General features: G+C 66.5%; 3 protein-coding genes across 6 annotated transcripts in view; 2 read left to right on the top strand and 1 right to left on the bottom strand.

Annotated features, from left to right (window-relative positions):
* Positions 1–613: 613 nt before the first annotated feature.
* NAB2 (NGFI-A binding protein 2) lies at positions 614–4,983 on the top strand. Of its 3 annotated transcripts, XM_059871752.1 has the most exons (7): positions 614–728; positions 1,695–2,496; positions 2,706–2,839; positions 3,285–3,336; positions 3,500–3,632; positions 3,712–3,912; positions 4,025–4,983. In XM_059871752.1, the coding sequence occupies exons 2-7, from the start codon at positions 1,702–1,704 to the stop codon at positions 4,117–4,119; spliced, it is 1,410 nt and encodes a 469-aa protein (XP_059727735.1). In that variant the 5' UTR covers positions 614–728; positions 1,695–1,701; the 3' UTR covers positions 4,120–4,983. The 3 variants fall into 3 exon arrangements, with proteins under 3 accessions (XP_059727735.1, XP_059727737.1, XP_059727736.1); XM_059871754.1 differs by lacking the exon at positions 3,712–3,912; XM_059871753.1 differs by lacking the exon at positions 614–728 and having other exon boundaries at positions 1,468–2,496.
* Positions 4,973–14,982, bottom strand: STAT6 (signal transducer and activator of transcription 6). Of its 2 annotated transcripts, none has more exons than XM_059871739.1 (19): positions 14,841–14,982; positions 11,535–11,664; positions 11,291–11,429; positions 9,665–9,748; positions 9,275–9,579; positions 9,029–9,160; positions 8,745–8,933; positions 8,587–8,674; positions 8,375–8,497; positions 8,167–8,259; positions 7,821–8,027; positions 7,650–7,744; positions 7,417–7,553; positions 7,162–7,308; positions 6,909–6,978; positions 6,511–6,636; positions 6,161–6,427; positions 5,788–5,934; positions 4,973–5,711 (listed from the first exon to the last, which is right to left on the bottom strand). In XM_059871739.1, exons 2-19 carry the CDS (start codon positions 11,648–11,650, stop codon positions 5,534–5,536), a joined length of 2,643 nt encoding a protein of 880 aa, XP_059727722.1. In that variant the 5' UTR covers positions 11,651–11,664; positions 14,841–14,982; the 3' UTR covers positions 4,973–5,533. The 2 variants fall into 2 exon arrangements, with proteins under 2 accessions (XP_059727722.1, XP_059727721.1); XM_059871738.1 differs by lacking the exon at positions 14,841–14,982 and adding an exon at positions 12,430–12,563.
* Positions 14,983–17,933: 2,951 nt separating this feature from the next.
* The window catches only part of LRP1 (LDL receptor related protein 1), a 91,734-nt gene continuing 87,640 nt past the window's right edge, over positions 17,934–22,027 (top strand). The window contains exon 1 of the mRNA XM_059871723.1: positions 17,934–18,046. Within this exon, the coding sequence (XP_059727706.1) occupies positions 17,974–18,046 (73 nt within the window). The 5' untranslated portion in view covers positions 17,934–17,973. The remainder of the gene's footprint in view (positions 18,047–22,027) is intronic.

The following is a 22,027-nucleotide window of genomic DNA, read 5'->3' as shown; positions in this document are numbered from 1 at the left end:
CTCCGTCCGCTCCCGTTGTCGCTGCTCCGGGGCGCCGCTGGCCTGCTCCCCCCGGAGCCCATCGGTGGCAGCGTGTGCGCGCCGGTGACACCGAGTGCCAGCCCTCCGTTAAGGGCTCCGGCAGCGGGGGACGCTGCCGGGACAGCGGTGCCGGTACCCGGAGCATCCCCGCGCCCGCTCGGCTCGTCACGGAAACCGGGGATGCTGCGAGCGCTGCCCGCGGCCCCGCCGGGATGCAGGGCGTCCACGCAAACACCGAGCACCGCGTTCCCCTCGGGGGCTTCTGCCTCTCCCACGGACCCCCCCCCGGCACGCGTGTCCTGCCCGCTCCCTGCCGGGGCTGCGGGACCCCCGGTGCCGCCGTGCGGGGCGCCGCTCCCCTCCAGCTGCTCCGGTGCCGGGGGGAGGGGGAAGAAGGGGGCCCGGTGCTGCCGCCCCCGCCGCTGCCCCCCCTCCCCGCGCTCGGCGGGGGCGGCAGCCGCGGGATCCGCCCCCGGGGCCTCCCACGCGCGGCGCAGCCGGGGCCGCTGCTATTTCACGGTCCCGCCCGTGTGGGCGGCGCGCAGAGCGGCGCGGCGCGGCGGAGGGAGCGCGCCCGGCCCGGCCGCGGGACCCCCGAGCCCCGGCACCCCCCGGACCCCCGGCTAGAGCCGGCCCCGGAGCCCCCCCGCCCCTCCCCGGCCGCCCGGCGGGGCGGGCGGAGCGGACGGAGGCGGTTCCAGGCGGCGGTGAGCAAGCGGGGGACGGCGGGAGGGGACAGGGCACTGGGGGGCACCGGCCAGGGCGGGAATCCCGGTGGCCGTGGTGGGACTGGGGGGACCGTAGGGGGACGGAGCGGCGAGGGACACCGAGCAGGGCGGGGGGCCCGAGGGGTGTTGGCCACGGGGCTCCGGGCGGGTCCGGGATGCACGGGGAGAGGATGGCACCGGGGGCTCCGCGGCACCGGAGGGTACCGGGAGGGTCGGGGGCTCGTGGGGGGGGGGTGGCCGTGGTGGGGGCACAGAGGGACGGTGGGGACGGCGGGGGGATGGGACACCGGGGGTCACCGGGCAGAGCAGAGAGCCTGGGGAAGGGGTGACCCCGGTGGGGCTGGCAGGAATGGGGAGGATGGGGCACAGGGTGGGCTCGGGGCACTGCAGGGCACCGGGCAGGTGCGGGGACGCTGCGGGAGGATGGCCCAGGTGGGGCAGGGGTGGGGCTGGGGGCACCGAGCGGGGCGGGGTCACCAGGGAAGGGTGGCCCTGGTGGGATCCAGGGGACCACAGGGGAACAGGGCACGGGCGGGGCAGGGGGCCTGGGGGATGTTGGCCGTGGTGGGATCGGCACTGGCACATCTCCCCCGGGGATGGGGGGGGGGCTGGGGGAAGCCCCCAGACGTGTGTCCTGCCCCGTGTGAGGACCTGGCATGGAGGGGCACAGGCTGGGGGGGGCACAGACTGGGCACAGCCCAGGATAGGGGGTAGGGGTTGGGATAAGGGTGACCCCACTCGTGTCTGCGCCATGTCCAGGGCCTGTGGCTGCAGGGACTGTCCCAGTCCGGAGCACATGGGTGGGACTGGGCACCCCGTGGGGATTAGGGACACTGGAACATCCATACACAGGAATGCTCCCTCTGCCCTTTACCCCCAAGGGTGGGGAGGGGTGCATGTCCGTCCATCCCGGTGGTGAGTCCGTCTGTCCTCTGTCCACCGCAGGCTCGTCATGGCCCTGCCCCGCACGCTGGGGGAGCTGCAGCTGTACCGGGTTCTGCAACGTGCCAACCTGCTGGGCTACTACGAGACCTTCATCCAGCAAGGGGGGGACGACGTGCAGCAGCTCTGCGAGGCGGGCGAGGAGGAGTTCCTGGAGATCATGGCGCTGGTGGGCATGGCCACCAAGCCCCTCCACGTCCGCCGCCTCCAGAAGGCCCTGCGTGAGTGGGCCTCCAACCCGGGGCTCTTCAGCCAGCCCGTCTCGGCTGTCCCGGTCAGCAGCATCCCACTCTTCAAGCTCTCTGAGGCCGGTGGGCGCAAGGCACTCAGCAACGGGCACGCCAGCCCTGGAGAGGCTGCGGGCAAGGGGGGTGGCAGCGCCGGGACGCCCCCAGCCCGCAGCCCCACGGAGCCAGGGGAGAAGCTGTCACCGTCGGCGGCTCCACCGTGGCCGGGAAGGAGCACACCCGAGTCGGAGGGTGGCGGGGATGAGGAGCCGGGGGGTCCCCCCTTCTCCCCGAGCGGGAGCAGCGGGGAGCAGGCGGTGGGCACGGAGCTGGAGCCGGAGTTGGCACGGACGGTGGTGGAGAGCGTGGAGAGGCTGCTGCAGAGCTGCCCCCGAGGTGGTGAGGCCGAGCTGAGGGCACTGATGAAGCTCAACAAGAAGCTGGCCAAGTCTGTGGGACACATCTTCCAGCTGGAGGACGGTGACCGGCAGAAGGAGGAGGAGATCCGGCGGCACAGCGCAATCTACGGCCGTGGCGAGGCCCGGCGCCGCGAGGGCAAGCAGCTCACCCTGCACGAGGTGGGCTCCCTGCGTGGAGTTCTGGCTTGGGACAGGGACTGGGGTGGCTCTGGGGGTGTGGTGAGTGGGTGGGATTCGAGGTTTCCTCCCACGCGGGTGGCATCTGCCAGGCTGGAGCTGGTGCTGCCTTAGCTGAGGGTTGTGTGGGTGCTGCTGTCCCGTGGGTGCTGCCGTCCCTGTCCCCGCTCACGCATCATCTCTGCCCCCAGCTCATCATCAATGAGGCGGCCGCCCAGTTCTGCCTGCGGGACAACTCGCTGCTGCTGCGGCGCGTCGAGCTCTTCTCGCTGTCACGACAGGTGGCACGGGAGAGCACCTACCTGTCCTCGCTCAAGGTCGCCAGGTGAGCCCAGACCTAGGAAACCCCACCCTCGTAGGCCTAGGGGGGTCTGGCTGTTACCCACTTGCCCCCTGGGGTTGATCCAGAACTTCTGGATGGGGCCAGGACCCTGCGGCCCCCAGCTCCCCTTTGCCAGCGTGGGTGGTTTCTGCCTGACCTCGGAGCGTGGGACGTGGGGAGGATGGGAATGACGGGGATGCCAGGCGTGGGAAGGGATGCCAGGCAGCAAAGGGATGCCGCTGGGGATGCCCTATCTCTTGCCTCCATCCCCAAAGTCCCCTGCACCCCGTGCCAGGCCTGCCTTTTTTCTTTGCTCTCCAGCTGCTACCCTCTTTTTCTGCCCCCAATTGCATCCGTGCCAGGACCCCACTGCCTGGTGGCTCTGCTCACAGCGTGGGGCCTTGCTGTGGCCACCCCCACGCCTGACACAGCCCCTTTCCACCCCCAGGGCCCATCCCGAGGACAGCGGTGCCGTCGTGGCCAAGCGGCTCAAGCAGGAGGTGGGTGCAGGTGCAGGGGGAGCGTGTGCAGGTGTGCACACCTGTGAGCGTGGGTGTGACGGTGCAACGTGCCCGGGGCTGCCCATGCCAGCTCGGGGTGACGGCCGTGGGTGTTCTGGGGTGGGTGGTGAAGGGGATCTGCTCACCTGTGTGCTCCTGGCAGGCGGGAGAGCAGAGCCGCCCTGAGCTCCTGGCGCTGCCGGTGGGACTGGAGCCGCCTGGGGCCGGGTACCGAGCCAGCTTGGAGGAGGACACGGGCAGCCTCTCCGGGGAGAGCCTCGACGGCCACTTGCAGGGTGAGTGGGGGTCTCTCCCCTTCTCTGGTGGTGGTCGGCCCCCGGCTCGTCGCGCTGATTGTCGCCCCTCTCTCGGCAGCGGCGGGGGCTTGTCCCCGGCTGACCCCTCCTCCCGGTGCGGCCCCGGACGTGCCCCTCGGCCTCGCTCCCCACGGGCTCTGGAGCCGCCACATCCTCCAGCAGACGCTGATGGACGAGGGGCTGCGCCTGGCCCGGCTGGTCTCACACGAGCGCGTGGGGCGGCTCAGCCCCTGCCTGCCGGGGAAGCCCCCGGGACCAGGTGAGCCCCCCGCGGGGCCGGGGGGGCTTTGCCGCGGGCAGGGGTCAGGAGAGCACCGCTGCCTTCTGCTGTAGAATCGTGTCCTGACGCCATCTCCGTCTTCTCCCCACAGAGTTCGAGGACGGGCTGGCGGAACGGGGTCCTGCGGCCCCCCCAGACCCCCCTCGGGGCACCATCAAAGTGGAGCAGGAGACCAGCAGGCAGTGAGGCCCCTGTAGCCCCCCGCCACCATTAACGAAGCAATAACGTGCTGGGGGACGGGTGCGGCGGCGCTCCGGGCCCCGGGGAGCTTGGGGAGGGGGGTGGGTCTCAGCCACAATCCCCCCCGGCCCCCTCCCGTCCCACACCGACGCTCTGGTTACCTCAGCCGCGGCGGGATGCGACTCCCCGCAGCAGCAATACCCTCATCCCGCCCGGCTCCGCTCCCCCGCCGCCCCCCGGGGCTGGGGAGCCCTCGATGGACTGGAGCCCACCCTGTACAGCCCCACCCCGGCCCCGTGCTGACCGTCACCCCCCCCGCCCCGGGCCCCATCACCGCGCGGGGACAGACGCGTCGCACTGTGCGCTCCCACGTCAGCGCTGCCGCCCACGCTGGGCACACGGTCCCCCCCCCACCCGCAGCGCCCACGCACCAGCCGCCAGCCCCCTCCCCGCAGCACGTGCCAGCTCACTGTGCACCCCCCCCACCCCACCCTGAGACCCCCCCCCAGCACCGCATCGGCTGTAAATACCCCCCCCACACACACCCACCCCCTGCAGCCCCCGCACGCACCCCCCCCGCACCCCGATACCTGCGTGTGCTTCAAGCATGGTCCCTGTGCCGGGGGGTGTCACACGTGCCGTGGGGTGTCACCCCCTCCCAGCACGACGCAGGCGGCGTTTGACGGGCACTGGGGAGGTGCTGTTCCCCCCACCCCCGACCCCACCCCAAAACCCCTCGGGGTTCCTCCTCCTTCCCCCCCATCCCTACAAAGCGTGCCCAGCCCCGGGGTTCCCACCCGCCCCCCCCCCCCCCCTTTAGGACTGTGTGGTGTCTTTTTAGAGCATTAGCGACTCTTCCTTTGTACCGTGTACAGTAGATTATTTATTTTGTTATTTTGGAATAAAACTTTATTTTATGGCTTATCTTCCTACCCCCCTGCTCCAGCCTGGAGGTGGGGGGGGAGAGGGGGTGACGAACAGCTCAAAACCCCAAAGCAAGCGCTGACTGCGGGGGTGCGGGGTGGCCGTGTCCCCCTTCCATGGGGGTCCCGGTGTCCCCCCCCATCTCGCCGGGGGCACCGGGCTGGCACCTCCGCCCCGGCGCCGTTCGCGCTGCCGCCTCCCGCCCCCGCGGTGACTCATCCCGGCGGGCGTGGGCTGGGGGCACCGCGTGCGGCTGCCGGTGCCCCCCACGCAGGACGGGGCCCCCTGCGCCCGCACCCCCTCACCCGCGGACCCCGGGCAGCGGCGGGGGGGGGGGGCGGGGGTTACCCCAAATCCCCTCAACCCCGCCTTTCCCAGCTGTAGTTTCCACTCCTGCAGGAGTCGTAGCAAGTCCATGAACCCAGGCAAGGCTGGGAGGGAGTGGAGGGGGGGGTCCCAGTCCGATGTCACGCCCCCCCCTCCACCAGGAGCCTCCTCACGCGTGTCCCGGCCGGATGCTGTCATCCCAGCGCGCGTCCCCCAGCCCCCAGGAGGACAGGCTGGAATTGGGGTACCCGCTGTGCTGCGGGAGGGGCGCGAAGGGGGGCAACAGGGGCACCTCCAGGAGCTGCTCCAACTCTGAGGCTGATGGCTGATCCATGCTGGGCGACATCCTGGGGACAGAAGCAGCAGGGTGACCGGGTGGGGACTGGGAGGGGCTTCCCCCTGCTGACCCCTCCCCGTGCTTACCACCGCGGAGGGCTCTGCAGCGACGCTTCCTCCACGGGCTGGAACGGGGGCAGCTCGGGCATTTCTTCGTCCTGCGGCTCCGCAGAGGGACCCGCGGGCAGCAGCTGCGAGACCTCCCCGGGCATGTACTGGCTGGGCATGAAGGGTCTGGGGTGGCAAAGAATGGTGGAGATCCTGTCCCCCAGGGCACTCACCAGCCCCAAGGTATTGGGGGGGGCACTGCTTGGTTTGTGGGGGGCTGGTGTGGGGCTTCTCCTGGGAGCACTGGTCAGCTGGGGTGGCCACTCCAGCTCTGCCAGCCTGGGATTGGGTGGGGGGGAGTAAAGGGGTGCAGGGCAGGGTGCCCCTCTTCCACCTGTGTGCCAGGTCTTACCCAGGTGTCCTGAAGGCAGGGTCCTGGCAGTGGGACAGCGAGGGAGGCGAGAGCATTGGTGATGGGCTGTGGGGAGCAGGAGCACTCAGAGAGGGGAGAACACCCCCGACCCTGCTGAGGGTGGAGGGGTGTCCACCCTGCCCCCCACCCTGCCCTGCTCCTACCTGTGGAAGGGGGGGTGTGAGCCTGTCGGGCACCATCATGATGTTGCTCTCAACCGTGGGGTAGCTCGTGGGCATGGGCTGGGGGCAGAATGGAGTGGGGGGGCTGCAGTGCACACACAGAGAGGTTCAGATTCGGGGGGGGCACTGCCACAGCCCCCACCCCCCGCCCCACAGCAGGGCACTCACCAGATGGGGGCCAGCAGTGGCTGTAGATTCTCAGGGTGCAGCTCGTGCTGCATCATGGGCAGGTTAAACATCGGTGCCTGGGGGGCCTCAGGGGGGGCTCCCATGGTGCTTGGAGGCTGCTGGTCCCTGCAAAAGCACAGGGACCCCATCAGCACTGCCAGGTCCAGGCTCTGAAGGGGGACATGTGCCACTGGGTGCTCAAGGGGAGGGTGGGAGGTGCACAGACGTGACCCAGCGCAACTTGAGGGCCCACAAGGGGCTCTTTGCTCACCAGCACAGCTCTGTTTTTCCCAGTGAGGGATTTCCCTTCCCAGGGGGATGCTCAGGCTGGCGAGGGCTCTGTGCAAACCCTGGCCCATGTGCACACACCTCCAGCACAGATATGGCCTCGTACCCACCTTTCACTTTCCACAGTCATCTTGATGGCGGTGGAGACGTAGCCCCGGCCGTCCTTGCCTGTCTGCTCTTCTGCTCAGGGAGGAGAAACATCCATGACCCACCACCCCCATCATGCCCTGCCAACCATCTCTACCAGCCCCAGTTGCCCCTGCAAGCCCTGGGGCCAGCTGGGTGAGATCCATAACCCCCCCTTGCAGCATTTCTGGAGTGGAGAGGGGCAGCCCAGGGCCCATCCAGGCCCTCCCCACTCACTGTTGTAGTGACTCCCAAAGGCCTGGTCCTTGGGGATGTTGGGGTACAGGTTACGGAGCTGCCCCAGGTCCCGGATGCGGTCGCCGAGGGAGCGGATGGACAGATCCTTGGCAGAGAAGGGCTGGATGTTTTCCACCTGGCTGGAGCCTGAGCGAGGGGAGACACGTCACTGCATTCCAGTGCTGGTTCCTGGAACTGCCCACACCCCCTGACAGTGAGGACCCCCCCCCTGCACAGCACCTGACCCCGTCTCACCGTCCTTGCCCCGCATGACATAAGCGATGGTGACGCCCCCGATCTCGGAGTCGCTGAAGCGGAGCAGGAAGGTCCCATCCGGCTCCATGCTCAGCAGCTTGCACACATACTGCTTGCTGATGAAGCCCCTGATGAGCCTGGATGGGTGGACAGGTGGGGAACAGGGATCAGGACCACCCATGGCAGTGAGGTGGGATCAGGACCCCCCCAAAGCCCAGCCCTGGGGCACCCACCTGTCCGACCAGTAACTTTTGAGGCATCTCTTGGTGAGGTCCAGGACTCCATCAAACCACTGCCAGAAGGTGAATCCCCGGCCAGGGAGGATCTCCTGAGGCAGAGAGGGGCCATGAGGCTCCCCATGGCCACCCTGGCCCCTGCCCACCCTGGCCATCCCTCCCACTCACCTTGTTGAACTGGGCCCAGGAGACGTGGCGGCTCTGGAAGTCCTCGGGGCTGGCACTGTGGTCATTGAAGATCTTCTGGGCCAGGAAGAAATAGTGCTCCTTGAGGAGCCCCTTGGTGGTCTGCACCTCTGCCATGAACTTCAGGTTCAGGGTGTCACACATCTTGTCCCAGGGCACACGCTCGGCCACCACGAAGGGCACCCGGTCCTGTGGCCGGGCAGGGGTCATCAGGACAGGATGCCCACTATGTCCTACCCTGGGCTCCTGCTCCCACCTGCACTGGTGGGAGTCCAAAACCCAGTCAGCCCCAGGTTCCAGCTCCTTCCCTCCAGCTTGTAGCACTCACAATGTCAGAGAAGGCATTATCCCACAGCACAGTGGCTTTGGCATTGTTGTCCTGGTTCCCGTGGACGATAACCACAATAGGCAGAGACAGGACCTGGGGGCACAGAGTGGCCCTGAGCCAAGCGTGGTGGCTGCCCTGGGACTGTCCCAGTGCAGCACATACATCCCATAAGGGAAGGCTCAGCACATCCAGCCCCATCCCATGGTACCTGGAGGTGGATGGAGACGTTGCTGGGCGTCAAGGTGACATTGGTGCTGAACAGGACGGCGCATTTCTCCTCTGTCACTGACTCAGAGCCCTTCCGCTCGCAGCGCTTGATCTTCTTCAGCAGCTGGGGAGGGAGAGCTGAGCATCCCCAGCCTTGGGACCCCCAAAAACCCAATGGAGCCCCCAGCCCAGCCCCTAGCTGGTGGCACTTACCACGTTTTTGAAGTTGGCGCAGCAGTTCCCGCTGGTGGGGTTGGTCTCCAGGGCCACCATGTTGTGCAAGATCTCCCCCGTGCTCTCACTGGGCAGAGAAGGGGGTCAGGGAGGGAATGGTAGTGGGGAAACCCCCTGCACCCACACCCACTGCTCACCTGAGGGTGTTGCTGTAGTTGCTGAGCTCCAGCTCCCGTGCCTGCTTCTCTGTCACCATGTCAGCCCTCACTATGTAGGGCTTGGGTGTTGCCTTCAGCAGCCGCGGGCCCAGCAGGAACCGGACGCTCGCCTGGAACTTGGTCTGGGTCTTCAGCACCTGTGGGGGCTGCTTCTCCACCAGGAAGGAGCTGAGGGACAAAGGGACACTGTGGCACTTGGCCCAGCCACCAGCCCCTGCAGACCCATCTCAACCCCTGGCCACCACAGCCCCCCAGCCTGTTACCTCTTGACCAGGCTGGACAACACCTCGTTGAAGCGCTCCAGGAGCCGGGGCAGCAGCTCAGGCCCCAGCTCTGTGCTTGCTGCCATCACCTGCTGCTGCAGCTGGAAGTAAACCTCGACCAGGTTCTCACACCTGGGGAAAGGGGGATCCTCAGCACCCCACCCTCACTCACCCAGAGCCCTTTGGGCGGGTTGAGGGACCAGGAGGATGCTCAGGATCCCCCAGCCCTGCCCTGTGCCCCCTCACCTCTTCTGCAGCGGTGCCAGATTCTCCTCAAAGATGGCCCCATTCCCTGCCAGCTGCTGTTGTCTCTTCCAAATCTGGATCCTCTTCAGGACCTGCTGTTTGGCCGCCTCCAGCTCCTTCACAGCCTCCAGGATGAGGGTGGGCAGTTCCCTGGGAGCCATGGGGCTCTGCACAGCCCCGTCCCGCCCTGGCCCCTCCTCCCGGAGCGCCTGGATCTCACGGACTCGGTGCTGCAGCCGCTGCAGCCCCAGGCTGAACTTCAGCTCCTCCTGCCGCCGGTGGAAGCTGAGGGGCAGGTGGTGGTCCTGGGGCAGAGCAGAGCGGGGTCAGCGGGGGTCGTGGCCGGTCCTGCACCTCAGGGTGGGCGGGAGGGGGGCAGGGGGCACCCACCCGTTTGAGCACGGCTGCCTTCTCGCCCTCCAGGATGGCTCTCACGACGGCCACCAGCCGCAGCGGGTCCCGGCGGAAGGTGCTCTTGGGGGGACACAAATGGGGGGTGTCAGGGGGGACACGACACGTGCCCCCTGTTCCTGACTCCCTCCCAGCCCAGCCCCTTCCCACAACATCTGCACAAGGTAATTCAGGGAGTCCACAACCACCACAGAGCTGATTTGCAGCTTTAAAACCTCTTTGGAGTTGGAGGGAATGTCAGGATCATCGGCTCCAGCTCCTTTTTTTTTTTTTTTTTTTTTTTTTGTATAAAAAGTAGAAGAATCAACTTCAAATAGAGGAATAAAAAAAAATCCAAACTGAAAGGAATTCTCCATTCCTGTGAGCATTTCCTCCAGCCTCCAGCCTGACACCTGGGGGAGACTCTCCCAGCTGCCCTGGGTGGATCAATGCTTTCCACTGAAAAAACAGGGAAAGGAATTCCCTGGCTGGCTCTGCCTCCCGTGTCCTGTGCCAGCTCCTCCGGCCTTCATGCATTTCCCAAATTAGCTACTTCCCAAAACAGCAGCAGAAACACGATGGGGGAATGGCTGATGACGTGCTTGGTGGGTTCCTGTGCCGGTGGGAGCTCCAGTGTGGGGGTCTGGATGCAGCACTGGTAGCCCCGTGGGCTATTCCAGGGAAAATTTGGAATTCATGGGATGAGAGGCCCAGGTTTGGCTCCCACCTGCAACCCCCAGCCCTGTGGTTGTCCATCCTTGGGGTCACCTGGTCACAGCAGCACCAAGAGCAGGGAACAGCTTGGCTGGGCATGGAGGAATGAGGATTTGGTGCTCTGGGATGAGGGATGGAGGGAGGAGGGAACACAGGAGGGCTGCTCTGCGTCAGCATTTTAAATAATAAAAAATCCCTAAGCTGAAACATCTGCTTGTTTCCTACAGCAAAAAGCAACAAAGTCTTGTTTTGAAAAGTCACCCTGCTCCCCAGAAGTTGTGACTAAAGCTGATCCCTTCCCAAATGCTGAATATTAAAAGGCTCTGTTACCAAAAAAGCAAAGTTTTCAACCAGAATGGGCCTCTGGGAGTGAGCCCTGCTCAGCTGTGGTGCTGTGAGCTCCACTGGCCAGAGGAAATAAATCAGAGGGTTGTGAAAGGGACAGAGCAATTCCAACAGCCTTGATAAGAGAAAGAGCCCCAAAAATGAAACCCAGAGCTCACAGCAGGAGGAAATACAGACCCACAGAGCCTGGAGGAAGGAGAAATCAAACACTCAAGCAGAAAATGGGGAACATCTGCTGAGATGGCCCCCAGGTGCCACCAACAATTGGGGGGAGTGGGGCTGTGCAGGCTGAGGGGCTCAGGAGGGTCCCCACAGGACCATTTCAGGGAAGATGTGGCAGCTCCCTGTGGGCCACTGGGTTGCAGAACCTGGGACAGCAAAAAAAAAAACCTCTCTGTCCTGTGGAACACCCCAAAAACCCAACTGTTGAGTCTGCTTATTGCTCACAAGCCTGGAAAAAGGTGTCCATGGGGACCATCCTTAGGCACCCTTCCAGCATAAAATAATCAAGATTCCTGGGAGCTGGCTGCTATCCCAGCGTGACCCAGCCCCAGGGCCCCTGCACACCTCGATGCTGCTGACTTGCTGCAGGATCTGGCACTGCTGCCCATCGCTGCCGGCAGCGCTGCGGAGTTTCTCCAGCATGTCCGAGAGCATCCTGCTGGCCATGCTGGTGCAGAAGGCGTCTGAGCCATTGATGAACTCCCTGGAGAGAGGAAAAGTTGGGAGAATGGGAATGGATCCCACACCTGCCCCTGTGGGACCCCCAGCCCCACGCTGCTGCGGGGAGGAAGGGTCCAGGGAGACTCACCAGGGCTGGTTCTCCAGCCACTCGGCCAGGAGGCAGCGCAGGCTCCAGGGAAACTCCGTGGAGAGGCTGCTGAACTCCTCTGGTGCCATGTGGGACACGAGGTTCCAGAGGGACATCTTGGAACAGTCACCTGGAGACAGGAGAGGGGATGGGGGTAGGACCATTTGAGCAGCCCCCAGTCAGCCCCTGAGGGCCAAGAGCCCTTCAGGGAGGGTGCAAGAGCTGCTGCTTGTCCCTCCCTGTCTGAACCTGCTGCTCTACTGGGCTGAGGCTGCTTGGGAGGAGGAGAAGAAGGAGTGGGAAGGTTGATCCAGGATCAGCTTCTTGGGCAATCCTGGGCGGGCTGGCAGCCCACTTTTGCCTCAGTTTCCCGCATCTCCGGGGATTCCCTGCTCCTTCTGCCACAAGGACTTTCAAAGGGATGGGCAAATGCTGCTGGACTTGGCATGGGAGAGCTGGAAGAGTGTGGAACTCCTGGTCAGTGGGAGAAGCATGAACTCCCCCAAACTTGGTGAGGCTGTTCCACTGGGGTGACTCCAGTGAGGTGGCTTGGCTGCCCCCCAGAACTTCCTCAGGTGTCCCCCACAAGGAGGGCCCCTTCCCCAGCTGCCCCTCACGCTGGGTTGGCTGCAGAGATCAGGAAAAGCAAGAATAGAACTGGAATGAGGTGCTACATAGGAAATTCCACCTGGAATGCACGGGCTGGAGGCTCACGGCCCCACCGCACCCCAAAGAGGGCGTTGGAACCCCAACATTCCCAGCCCGTCCCCTCAGCGCTGCCCGCGCCTCTTCCCGGCAGCTCCCGCCCTTCCTCCCGCCCCGCTCGCCCCCTCGGGCCCCGCCGCAGCCCCGCGGGCCCGGCCGGCCAGGGGGGTTTCCACGCCGACACACACACCTCGCTGCCGGTTCCGCCGGCCCCACCCGGGGCCAAGGCCCGATCCCGCGGCGGATCCCGCAGCGCCGGCTTCTCACGGCCCAGCCGAGGGGCCGGGCAGCGGCGGGACCCCCGGGCGGCGCGGGCCTGGCCCGCCGTGCCCTCAGGCAAACGGGCGAGCGCGGAGCCGCGGCCACGGCCCGAACCCCCGCGGGCAGCGCGTTGTTCCCCACGGGCCTGGGCCGCGCGGAGCCGCCGAAGGCGCAGGGCGGAGGTGGAGCTGAGAGACTCCGAGAAGCCTGCGAGGGGAAGGAAGCCGGCGTCACTGGGCAACGTCGCGGCCGGAGCAAACAAACGCCTGCGGCCTGCCCCGAGCCCCGCGGCGGGAGCACCCCGGGGTCGCCAGCCCTCACGGAGCGCCGTGTGCCAGCCCAGGAAGGGACCGGTCGTGGTGGCTGGAGGCTGACGCCTTCCAGAAATGCTTTTGCTTTCGACTCCACGCTACCCGGAGTAAACAGATCCCGAGGATTCACCGCAGGGCATGAGGTTACTTCCGAGGGGTCAATGCCCGGTGGGAAACGCACACAGCAATTCTGGGAATGCTGCTGGGCTTTTCCCCACAGTCCCAGTGGGATTTTTGGCAGGAGGAGGAAAAACAGCCTCTCCTTTTGCCACCCTCGAGGTTAATCCCCATCCTCCTTCCCCATTAAACCTGTATTTCTGCTCAGCCCTGGGAGGCAGCTGCTGGCTGGAAGCGCCAACCTGGAGCGTAAGCCTTAAGCCAGGCATGCCTGGATCTGCTGAGAGCCTGCAGGAGAAGCTGCTCTGCTCCTTCCTCCCACAGCCCAGGAACAGCTCGAGGCGGGGGATCTGCCTGTCCCCTCCTGGCATCAATCACAGCAACTCCTTCAGCCCAGCCGTGCCCTGAATCCTTCCAATCCCACTTTCCAGGCTTCCCTCTTCTGCTTTTCCCACTTCCCTGCTGGGGGCGACATCCCATGGGGACCCTCCTCCAGGTCACCCCGGGAAGTGGAGGTTGCAGCTGTGGTGTGGCCGGGGAAACTGGCTCGACACGGGGCAGGACACGGCACCCGGGGAGGGGGAGAAGCCGCCCCCCACCTCCTCCCCCTCCCCAAACCCCCTCCACGCAGCCACTTTCGCTTCCTCCTCCACCTGAAGGGCTTTGCTTACCCGTGGGGCTGGGCGACTCCCGAGGAAGCAGGTGGCTCAGGAGGAGCCCAGGCACCGAGAGGGGGCTCAGGGACACCCCACAGTCTCAGCACGGGCTTTGTGCTCTCACTGCGACAGGAAACGCGGTTCCCAAGCTGGAAGTGCTGTGCACTCCCCGTCCCCTTCCCGGTCCCGAGGCGCTGCCCTACATCCCACGGATGTTACTCATTAACAACCAGCCCTTGCTGGCAGCCACCCGCAGCCCCCCACCCTCGGACGGGCTCTGTCGGGGGGGATGGGGCTGGATCCCACCCCTGACCATGTCCCCTCTGCGATGTCCCAGCCTGGCTCTGCGATCTCCGAGCCCTCTGCACCCTCCTCATCTCGCAGGGCATTCAGAGTGTGCTCCTTATCCTGACCGCAGATTCCTTGGGGCTTTCACACTGACAGATATTCTGAGGTTTTCCAAATGCCGTGAACACCCGGACATCTCTCTGACTCTGCCCTTGCCGGGAAGAGCCCGAGGAACATTTCTGCCCCTGAGCGTGCCTCAGTTTCCCCGAGGTGCTGAGGACGCCACTGCTGCCAGCCGAGGCCGAGGCCAGAACACAGGACACGGTGGGACACTGGTGACAGTGCCACGAGGAGGACACCCACGTGTTGGGGGGGCTGACTGCTCGGGGCATGAAAGTTCCTCTGGTTCGTAGGAAGAGGAGCGGGGCCTTCCCAGCCGACCCAGCCCAGGATGACTCACGCCTCGGGGAGCCCGGCCTGGATTTGGTGCCGCTCCCGTCCCAGGAACTCGCTGTCGAGGTCTCCCGGTGGGACAGGGGAAGGAAGGGGTCTTCCTTTGCCCCACGCACACCTTGTACCCAAACAGCGCCCAGCCAGGAGAGCAGGGTGCCAGCAGAGCTGGATGCCATCCTCTGCATACACCCAGCAGCGGGTGGGTCGAGCTGGCCGGCCGATGCAGCCTCGGTGCCACCGGTGCCAGAGCCCCTTCCCCATCCCATCCCCAAACACCCCAGTGAGGGGCTGACAGGGGACACCTCCCCCTCAGCCTGTCACACGTCGCACTGCCCACCCCCAGAGCAGGGAGGTGGCCCTGGACAGCCCCCCCAGCTCCGGGCAGCCCCCGCCCGTGGGATACCCCGCAGAGCTCCTTCCCTCCCCGGCTCCCAGCTCGGTGCCCCTGCACGAGTTCCGGGCCGCGTCGGGAGGTACAAAGCAGCGGCAGAGCCCCGGGTCCCGTTCGCCGTTACCTGGCAGCCGCGGGCCGGGGGCGGCCGGTCCGGCCGGTCCCCGCGGCCTCTCCTTCACTCCATAACGGCGGCGGGCGCGGCCGGTCCCCGCTCCGCCGGGAAGCGCCGAGCGCAGGAAGAGGGAGGAGACGCGTGAGCGGAGGGATGGGAGGGCACCGGGACCGGGACCAGTCTCGGCAAGACCTGGGATCCCCGGACGTCGCCACCGAGGGGCTGCGGCACCCGCCGGCTCTGCTTCCGTCCCATATCAGCCCCCACCCAGTCGCGACCCCACTCTTGCCCCCTATCTCCCCATTCCTGTCCCCCATCATGACCACACTCTTACCCCAAATCCCACTCGTGACCCCCATGCAGCCCCCACACACCCACTGCTCGTACCCACGCGTGTCCCCCCGCCGCATCTGTGGCACCCACTCCTGACCCTACTCCTGCCCTAATCAGGTCCCTCTTTGCCGCCCTTCCGAGCCCCCCGCCCATCCCCGTGGGTGCCCCCCGCCCATTCCCGCCGGTGCCCTCGCACCGGGGCAGGCCCGGTTCCGTGACACCGCTGTTCCCGTGTGCACCGGGCCGTTGCTCCCGGGCTGCACCCTCCCATCACGGTTTGAACCCCAGTCCCCGTCCTGGGGTCCGAGCCCGTGGCTGGTCCCGGGCTGTGACCGCCGCTGCTGTGCCCTCCGGTACCGAACGGAACACGGGAGGGGGGGCACTGAAAAGGGATGATCGTTTCTTGGGGGGACTTCGTTCTTCACGGGGGTACCCGCCCCGCCCCGGGCCGCTCCTTCGGCCGCTCCGACCCCCGCGCCCACCGGAGCGGCGGGGCAGCACGGGGCACGGACACCTCGGGGCCGCTAGGGGGCGCTGCCGCACCGCGGTGCCACCGGGGCGAACCGAGGGCGGCGGGGCCGGTGCTGCCGGGGCTGGGGATGCAGTACCGGGACTGGGGCAAGGCCGCGGGGTCCTCGCGTTCCCCCCGGCTCCTCCCGCCGTGGCGCCAGTGAACTCTCCGTGCTGCCATTCCGAGCATCAAACGCGCCCGGGGGCCCCGTGAGCGCGGCTTGCCCACGGCGTACCGGGACATCCCGGCAGAGGGAACACCCGCCGCGGCTGTTCGGGACTGGGAAGGGGCTTCCCGGCCTCCCCACACCCCCGTCCAGGACGGTCTCGAGTGGGGAAGGGGCTGTGAAGCGCTGGCCGGGACCCACGCGTGGGAGGAATCAGAATCGCACCCGCTCCCCGGGTCCTGTCCAACGTTGGGGGCTCTGAGGGAACGGGGGGTACAGAGCCGGCCCCCAAAACCCCTCCAATCCACCGGGTTACGCTGCGCTTTTTGCCACCCCGGCGCTTCTGCAGGGGCGGCGTCCCGGGAACATCTGGACCTTCTCCCGAACATCTGGCGCCGCAGCAGCCTGAATCACCCTCCCCCCCCGCAGCTGCCTGACTGGGGTGGGGCGGAGCAGGGTGTGACATAATTAAAAAAACATATGACATCACGCGGAGGGGTCGCATGGTGCCTGATGACGGCGCCGGCGCCGCTGCCCATCTCCCTCCTCGGCCCCGGGCCCTGGCAGGCAGCGGAGTGGCCAGTGGATGACGTCACGGCTCTGGCTCTGACGTCACGGTTCTCAGTCAAAGCCGGAGTTGGGTGAGTGATGGCGGGACCCCCATGATGGGGCTCCTTTGTTCTGGCCCCCCGATCCTGAGCCCTGTTCCCGTAGCCCCCGCAGGTTTGGCTGGGGGGACGGCGAGGGTCCTGGGGGGGTGACAGCTCTGGGGGGTGATGGGGGACCCCCTGCCTTGGGGGTACAGTGAGGGTCCCAGTGCCCTCGGACGTGGTGAGGGTCCTGCTGCCCTGGGGGGTGACGGGGGACCCCCTACCTTGGGGGGACAGTCAGGGTCCCACTGCTCTCGGACATGGTGAGGATCCTGTGCCCTGGGGGTGACGGGGGACCCCCTGCCTTGGGGGACAGTCAGGGTCCCACTACCCTCAGACATGGTGAGGGTCCTGCTGCCCTGGGGGGACATTGAGGGTCCCCCTGCCCTTGGAGTGCTGATGGTTTTACTGTCCTGGGAGAGTGGCGAGGCTCCTGATGCCTTTGGGGACGGTGAAAGGCCCAGCGCCCTGGGGGCCAGTGAAGGTCCTGCAGCCCTGAGAGGGTCCCTCTGCCCCTGAGGATGATGAGGTTCTGCTGCCTCGTCCGTTTCTGACCCGCAGCCGGTACCGTGTGCCGGTAGAGGGGAGATGGGCCTCCCTCGCCCCTGGGGGCCACCACAGCAGGGACGGGCCGGGCGCTGGAGCGGCATCGCGGGCCGGTACCGCGTGTGAGCGCGGGACCTGCAGCGCTGCTCCTGTACCTGTACCACACCGATCCTGGCCCCGGTCCCCTGCTCGTACCATACCGACACCGATACCGGCACCGGCACCGGAACCCTGCCGGTACCATACTAACACCGATACCGACACCGGCATCGGCACCGGATCCCTCCCGGACCATACTGACACCGACACTTCTACCGGATCTCTGCCCGTACCATACTGACACTGATACCGGCACCGGACCCCTGCCGGTACCATACTGACACCGATACCGACACCTCTGCCTGTACAATATTGACACCGATACCGGACCCCTGCCCGGAGCACACCGAGACCGATACCGGTACCGACACCGGACCCCTGCCCGGACCCTGTCCCTGCCCACACCCACCGGGGGGCGCAGCCCCGGCCCCGCATGCGCATGCGCGTAGGACCCCCCCCAACGCCACGCGCGTGTCCCCCCCCCTCCCCGTTCCCGTCCGCGGCGGCGGCGGCTCGAGCCCGGTGACGTCAGGCGGGCGGCGGCGCGCGCTCCATCTCCCCCCCTCCCCAAAATCACCGCCCGCCCTCCCTCCGCCGCGGCGGCGGCGCGCGCAGACCCCCCCCCCCTTCCCCATCCCCCGCCGCCCCCCGGCCCCTTCGCCGCCGCCGCCGCCCAGCCCGGAGGGTCCGCCCGCCCCCCGGCCCGGCCCGGCCCGGCCGCCGGCCCGCCCCCGCCCGCCCCCCGCGGATGTCGGTGCGCGGGCCCGGGACGCGCCGCCCCACGGGCAGCACGGCGTGAGAAGCCGCCGCCGCCGCCGCCGCCGCCGAGCCGCCGGCATGGGGCCGCTGCTGGCCCTCGCCGGGAGCCTGCTGGCCCTGCTGGCCGCGCCCGCCGCCCGCGCCCTCGAAGGTGAGTCGGGGGGCGGCGGGGCCGGACCCCCGCGGGGGGATACCGGCGGGGATGGGGGGGGGGACAGCGGCGGGGAGGGGGAGGCGCCGCAGCCGCGCGGCCCCGCAGCCGCTGTCGGGGGCGCGGGGCTCGGCCGGGCCGGGGAGGGGGCGGGGGGCGCCGCACGTCCCCCCCCCCCCCCCGCCACCGCCGCTGCCGCCGTGACAAAGCAGAGCGGGCGCAGCCCGGCCCCACCGCGCCGTGGGGACACCGGAGGGACCGGGGTGCAGCGGGGAGCTGCGGGCCGGACTGGCGAGGCGCGTCCTCCCCGCACCCCTCCGCAGCGCACGGTGCGCCCCCCGCCCCGTCCCCCCGCAGCCGCGGGGGCCGCTCGCTCGCGCTCCCCGTTTTCTCCTCTTTGCCCGTTCCCGTGGCTCCCACCCGCCCTCCATCCCATTTTCCTCTGGAATCCAAAGTTTTCCCCGCAGCCAAGCAGGAAAGTTGGAGCGCAGCACCGCTGCGGGAACCGGGACTCGGGGTCCCGGTGTCCCGGGGGTGACCGGATCCGGGGTCCCACCGGTCCCAGGGGTGCCCGTGACAGCCCGGCCTCGCCCCACGCTCCCCCTCTTGCATAACCGGGGCCGCTTCTCCCGGAGCCGTGACGCCCGGCTGCGGAGTTTGGCTGTGACCGGGCCTGGTGGCACTGGGAATGTGTTTATCCAGCCACCGGGGCTGTCCGTTCCCCCCATCCGTGTGTCCGTTTGGCCAGCCTCCCCCCCATCGGTCCATCCAGCTCCTTGCCAAGCCGCTCGTTCCCAAGCCGTGCACGTCGCGTTCCCGGCCCTTATTGATCTATTCAGTAAATACTTGAGCTCGTCAGCTCCATGGCCGGGCTGGGAATGTGCGAGGGGGCCGCTCTTGGCAGCGCCCGTGCTCCGCGCTGGCAGCCGCTCCAGCCGGGAACCGGCGGCCGTGGCGAAGTTCTCGCAATGCTTGGACGCTCCGGGCTGTTTTTTCCCCTTCAAAAGCAGCGAAATGGGGGAGTCTCGGCTTTCCTGTGACTGAGATTCCCCTCTGTCCTCACGGGAATGGCCTGGTGAAATGAGAGGCCAGAATGATGGATGAACGAGAGGGGGTTGTTTTTTGGTTTTGGGGGATGGTTTTCTGTCCCGTTTCTTTGCCCACCTTGGAGCAAAGAGGGAGAAGGGATTTGGTGTCGTGGCAGTGGCAGCATCTGACCCGTCACCGGGTCCTAGGGATGGAGGAGGAGGAGGAGGAGGAGGTTTGGGCAAACGCCAGATCCTTGCCCCAGATTCATGTCTGGGGCTGCAGGAGGCCGGAGCCTGTGGTTTCCATCCTCCAGCCCCTCCTCACCCTATTGGGGGTGTGTGGACACTTGATCTGTGTCCCTTGGAGGGAGGTGACAGGAACGGAACAGCTCAGGGCACCCTGCAGCCCCCCCTCGGTGGCACCTGCAGGGCTGATTGAGCCGCTGGCACCCTCCGGGTGAGCTGGGCAGTGCAGGTGGCCAAGAGCTGAGCCCTCTGGGGTCACCCCTCCAGGGACACGAGGTGTCAGTGGCGCTGTCCCCGCTCGGCTCGGAGGTGGCTCGGAGCAGCCGGCGGCTCCAGAAGTTGGTGGGGGCGGAAGGGAGGCATCGCTCATTGCATAAGCGGCGTTGCCTTTGGAAACGAGGCTGCGGAAAGATGATGAGCTGGAGGGAAGTTCTTCCATCCTCTTCTCCACACCCCAGGAGCTGGAGTGGGGCAGAGAACACTCCTTCCTCCTGGTGCATGTCCCCCTCCTCAGGGGCTCCTTTTTGGGGGCTGTGATGGGGATGAGGTGCTGTCCTAGCACCTCGGGGTGCTGGGAGCTGTGTGAGGCTGTGGGTGGGGAGGATGTGGAGGCATGTGGTGGATGTGGAGGCACCACAAACACGTGGTCGGGTCGGTCAGGGGGCAGAATGTGCCACCAAGGTGCCACCTGAGCCGGTGCCTCAACCCTGGTGGTCCTGGCTCCTGATGCAAGTCTCCCACTGGCTCAGCTGGGGCTCTGGGAGAGGCCAGGAGGTCATTGGGAGCAGGGTGCAGGTCCCCATCCTTGTCTGGAGAATTAATTCCTCACACTCACGGCCTCTGATTGCAGCTCTGGAAGATCTTTGCTGTTTCCTGGAGGAGAGGAGGACAAAGTCCAGCCGTGTGGCGGGAGGAAGTTCTTCTGTGGGGAACAAAGGGCACTGGTGTGCAGCTCCTGCCTGCCCAGTCCTCTGCCACTTGCTGGGGTGTTGTGGGGCACCCCTGGACCCTGTGGTGGTGGCAGAGCCCCAGGAGTGGAGTGAGGGCAGGCAGGGATCACCCTGTTCCTGTTTTGGAAATACCTGTGGTTGAGGGTGGCTGGGATGTTTTGCTGCAGCACTTCCCTCTTGCCACCTCGGTGGTCTGGCACGTCCTGTCATGTGTCCCTGTGTGCCCATGTGTGTTCCCAGGCGTCCCCACCTGTGTTCCCAGGTGTTTTCCTGTGTGTTTTTCCCTGTGTTCCCATGTGTGTGCACACGTGTGGGTGTGCACACGCTGCTTCCCTCAGCGTGCAGGGACATGCCTGGAGCTGCTCTGGGTTCAGTGGAGGTGAACAGTGGAGCTTTGAGGTGCTGGGAGGAGAAGGAGCTGCTGGAGGGGCAGTGCCTGGGGGGTTCCTCTGTGCAGTGTCCAGAGGGGTGTCCATCCTTCCTGTGTAGAGTATTGTAGCATCCCATTTTTATTTTTTACAGCATCCCAGCAGGACAGTTGGGCTTCCAGCAGCCCCGTGGGGCTCTGTCCTGGCGTGAGAGGTGCCTGGTGCTGCTGTGGTGTCAAGTGAGAGGACTGACCACTGACCTCTGGCTCCAAGTGCTCCCTGTCCCTGATGGGGCAGCTCTGGAGCATCCCTGGCAGCAGTGCCAGCTTTGGGGTGAAGCCCAGGCGTTGCCTCCTCGCTGCTTCCGAAGCTCCTGAGGCTCAGTGGGCGCTGTGGGGGTGGCAGCAGCTGTGGCAGCCCCCTCTCCTTGGTGTCTCAGCCCCACCACTCTCTCCTCGTGTTCTCTCCGTGCCGCTTCCATGTGCTCCGGGGGAGCCTGAGAGCCGGGAAGGAGCGGGGGCTGCTCCAGCTGGTGATGCTTTTCCTCCAGTGTTCAGAACTGGTTGGGATGATGGGGAGCAAAACCATCCAGGTCCTCCCTGTGCCTTCAAGGCCCTGGTTTCTGGAGCATCCTCCTCTGGAGGAGCTGGCTCCAGATGGTGTTCTGTGGTTCCTCTTTGTCCCCAGCCCGTGCCTGACCCGTGGTTGCCCAGAGGGGCTGTCCAGGCTCTGCTCTGCTGCATTCCCCTCTCCTCTCCTCACAGGAACAGCAGGATTGGAGTGGAAAATCAGAGACAAATTAAGGGAAAAGCTGTGTAAACCAGCTGCTGGGTGGGGTCCTGAAAACAGCCCTGGAGTCAGTCGAGGGGACGGGGTGGTGGCACGAGAAGCTTTGAGGAGAGAGACTTGGCTCCCAAAATCCATTCTCCCACTGCCTGGGATAAGGCTGTTTGGGCAGGGACCACGACTCCTTCCCCCTCCAGGAGGGCCTGGGGGGAACCTGGCTGTCCCTCAAGGTTGTGACAACATCCAGGTCACCTCGCAGTGCTCACTGAGGTGGGGAGGGGGATGGAGGGTGAGCAGGGTGAGGACCAGGAGCCCTTTGGGCAGCAACTGGGAGCACTGGTAGCATCTGTAGAGTGGCAGGGTGAGGACATTGGGCACTGGGGTCTGTGCCAGCACCGTGGCTGCCCGGTGCCTCCTGTGAAGCCCACCCCAGTGCAGCAGCACTGGTGAGGAGGGGTCTGCTCTGGCTGTCAGGTGGATCCTGCTGCTGAGGCTTTGCCACCATCCCAGGAGCTCTGGGGTGCTCTGCAAGGAATGGGACAGCTCGTAGGGATGGTCCACAGCGGGGTTTGGCTGCCCTGGGAGGCAGCAGGAGCTGTGCCT

This window comes from Haemorhous mexicanus, chromosome 33 (assembly GCF_027477595.1).
Source record: "Haemorhous mexicanus isolate bHaeMex1 chromosome 33, bHaeMex1.pri, whole genome shotgun sequence".
NCBI classification, from domain to species: Eukaryota; Metazoa; Chordata; class Aves; order Passeriformes; family Fringillidae; genus Haemorhous; species Haemorhous mexicanus.
The sequence above is the reverse complement of the archived record's forward strand: the minus strand, read 5'-3'. Positions and strand labels throughout refer to the sequence as shown.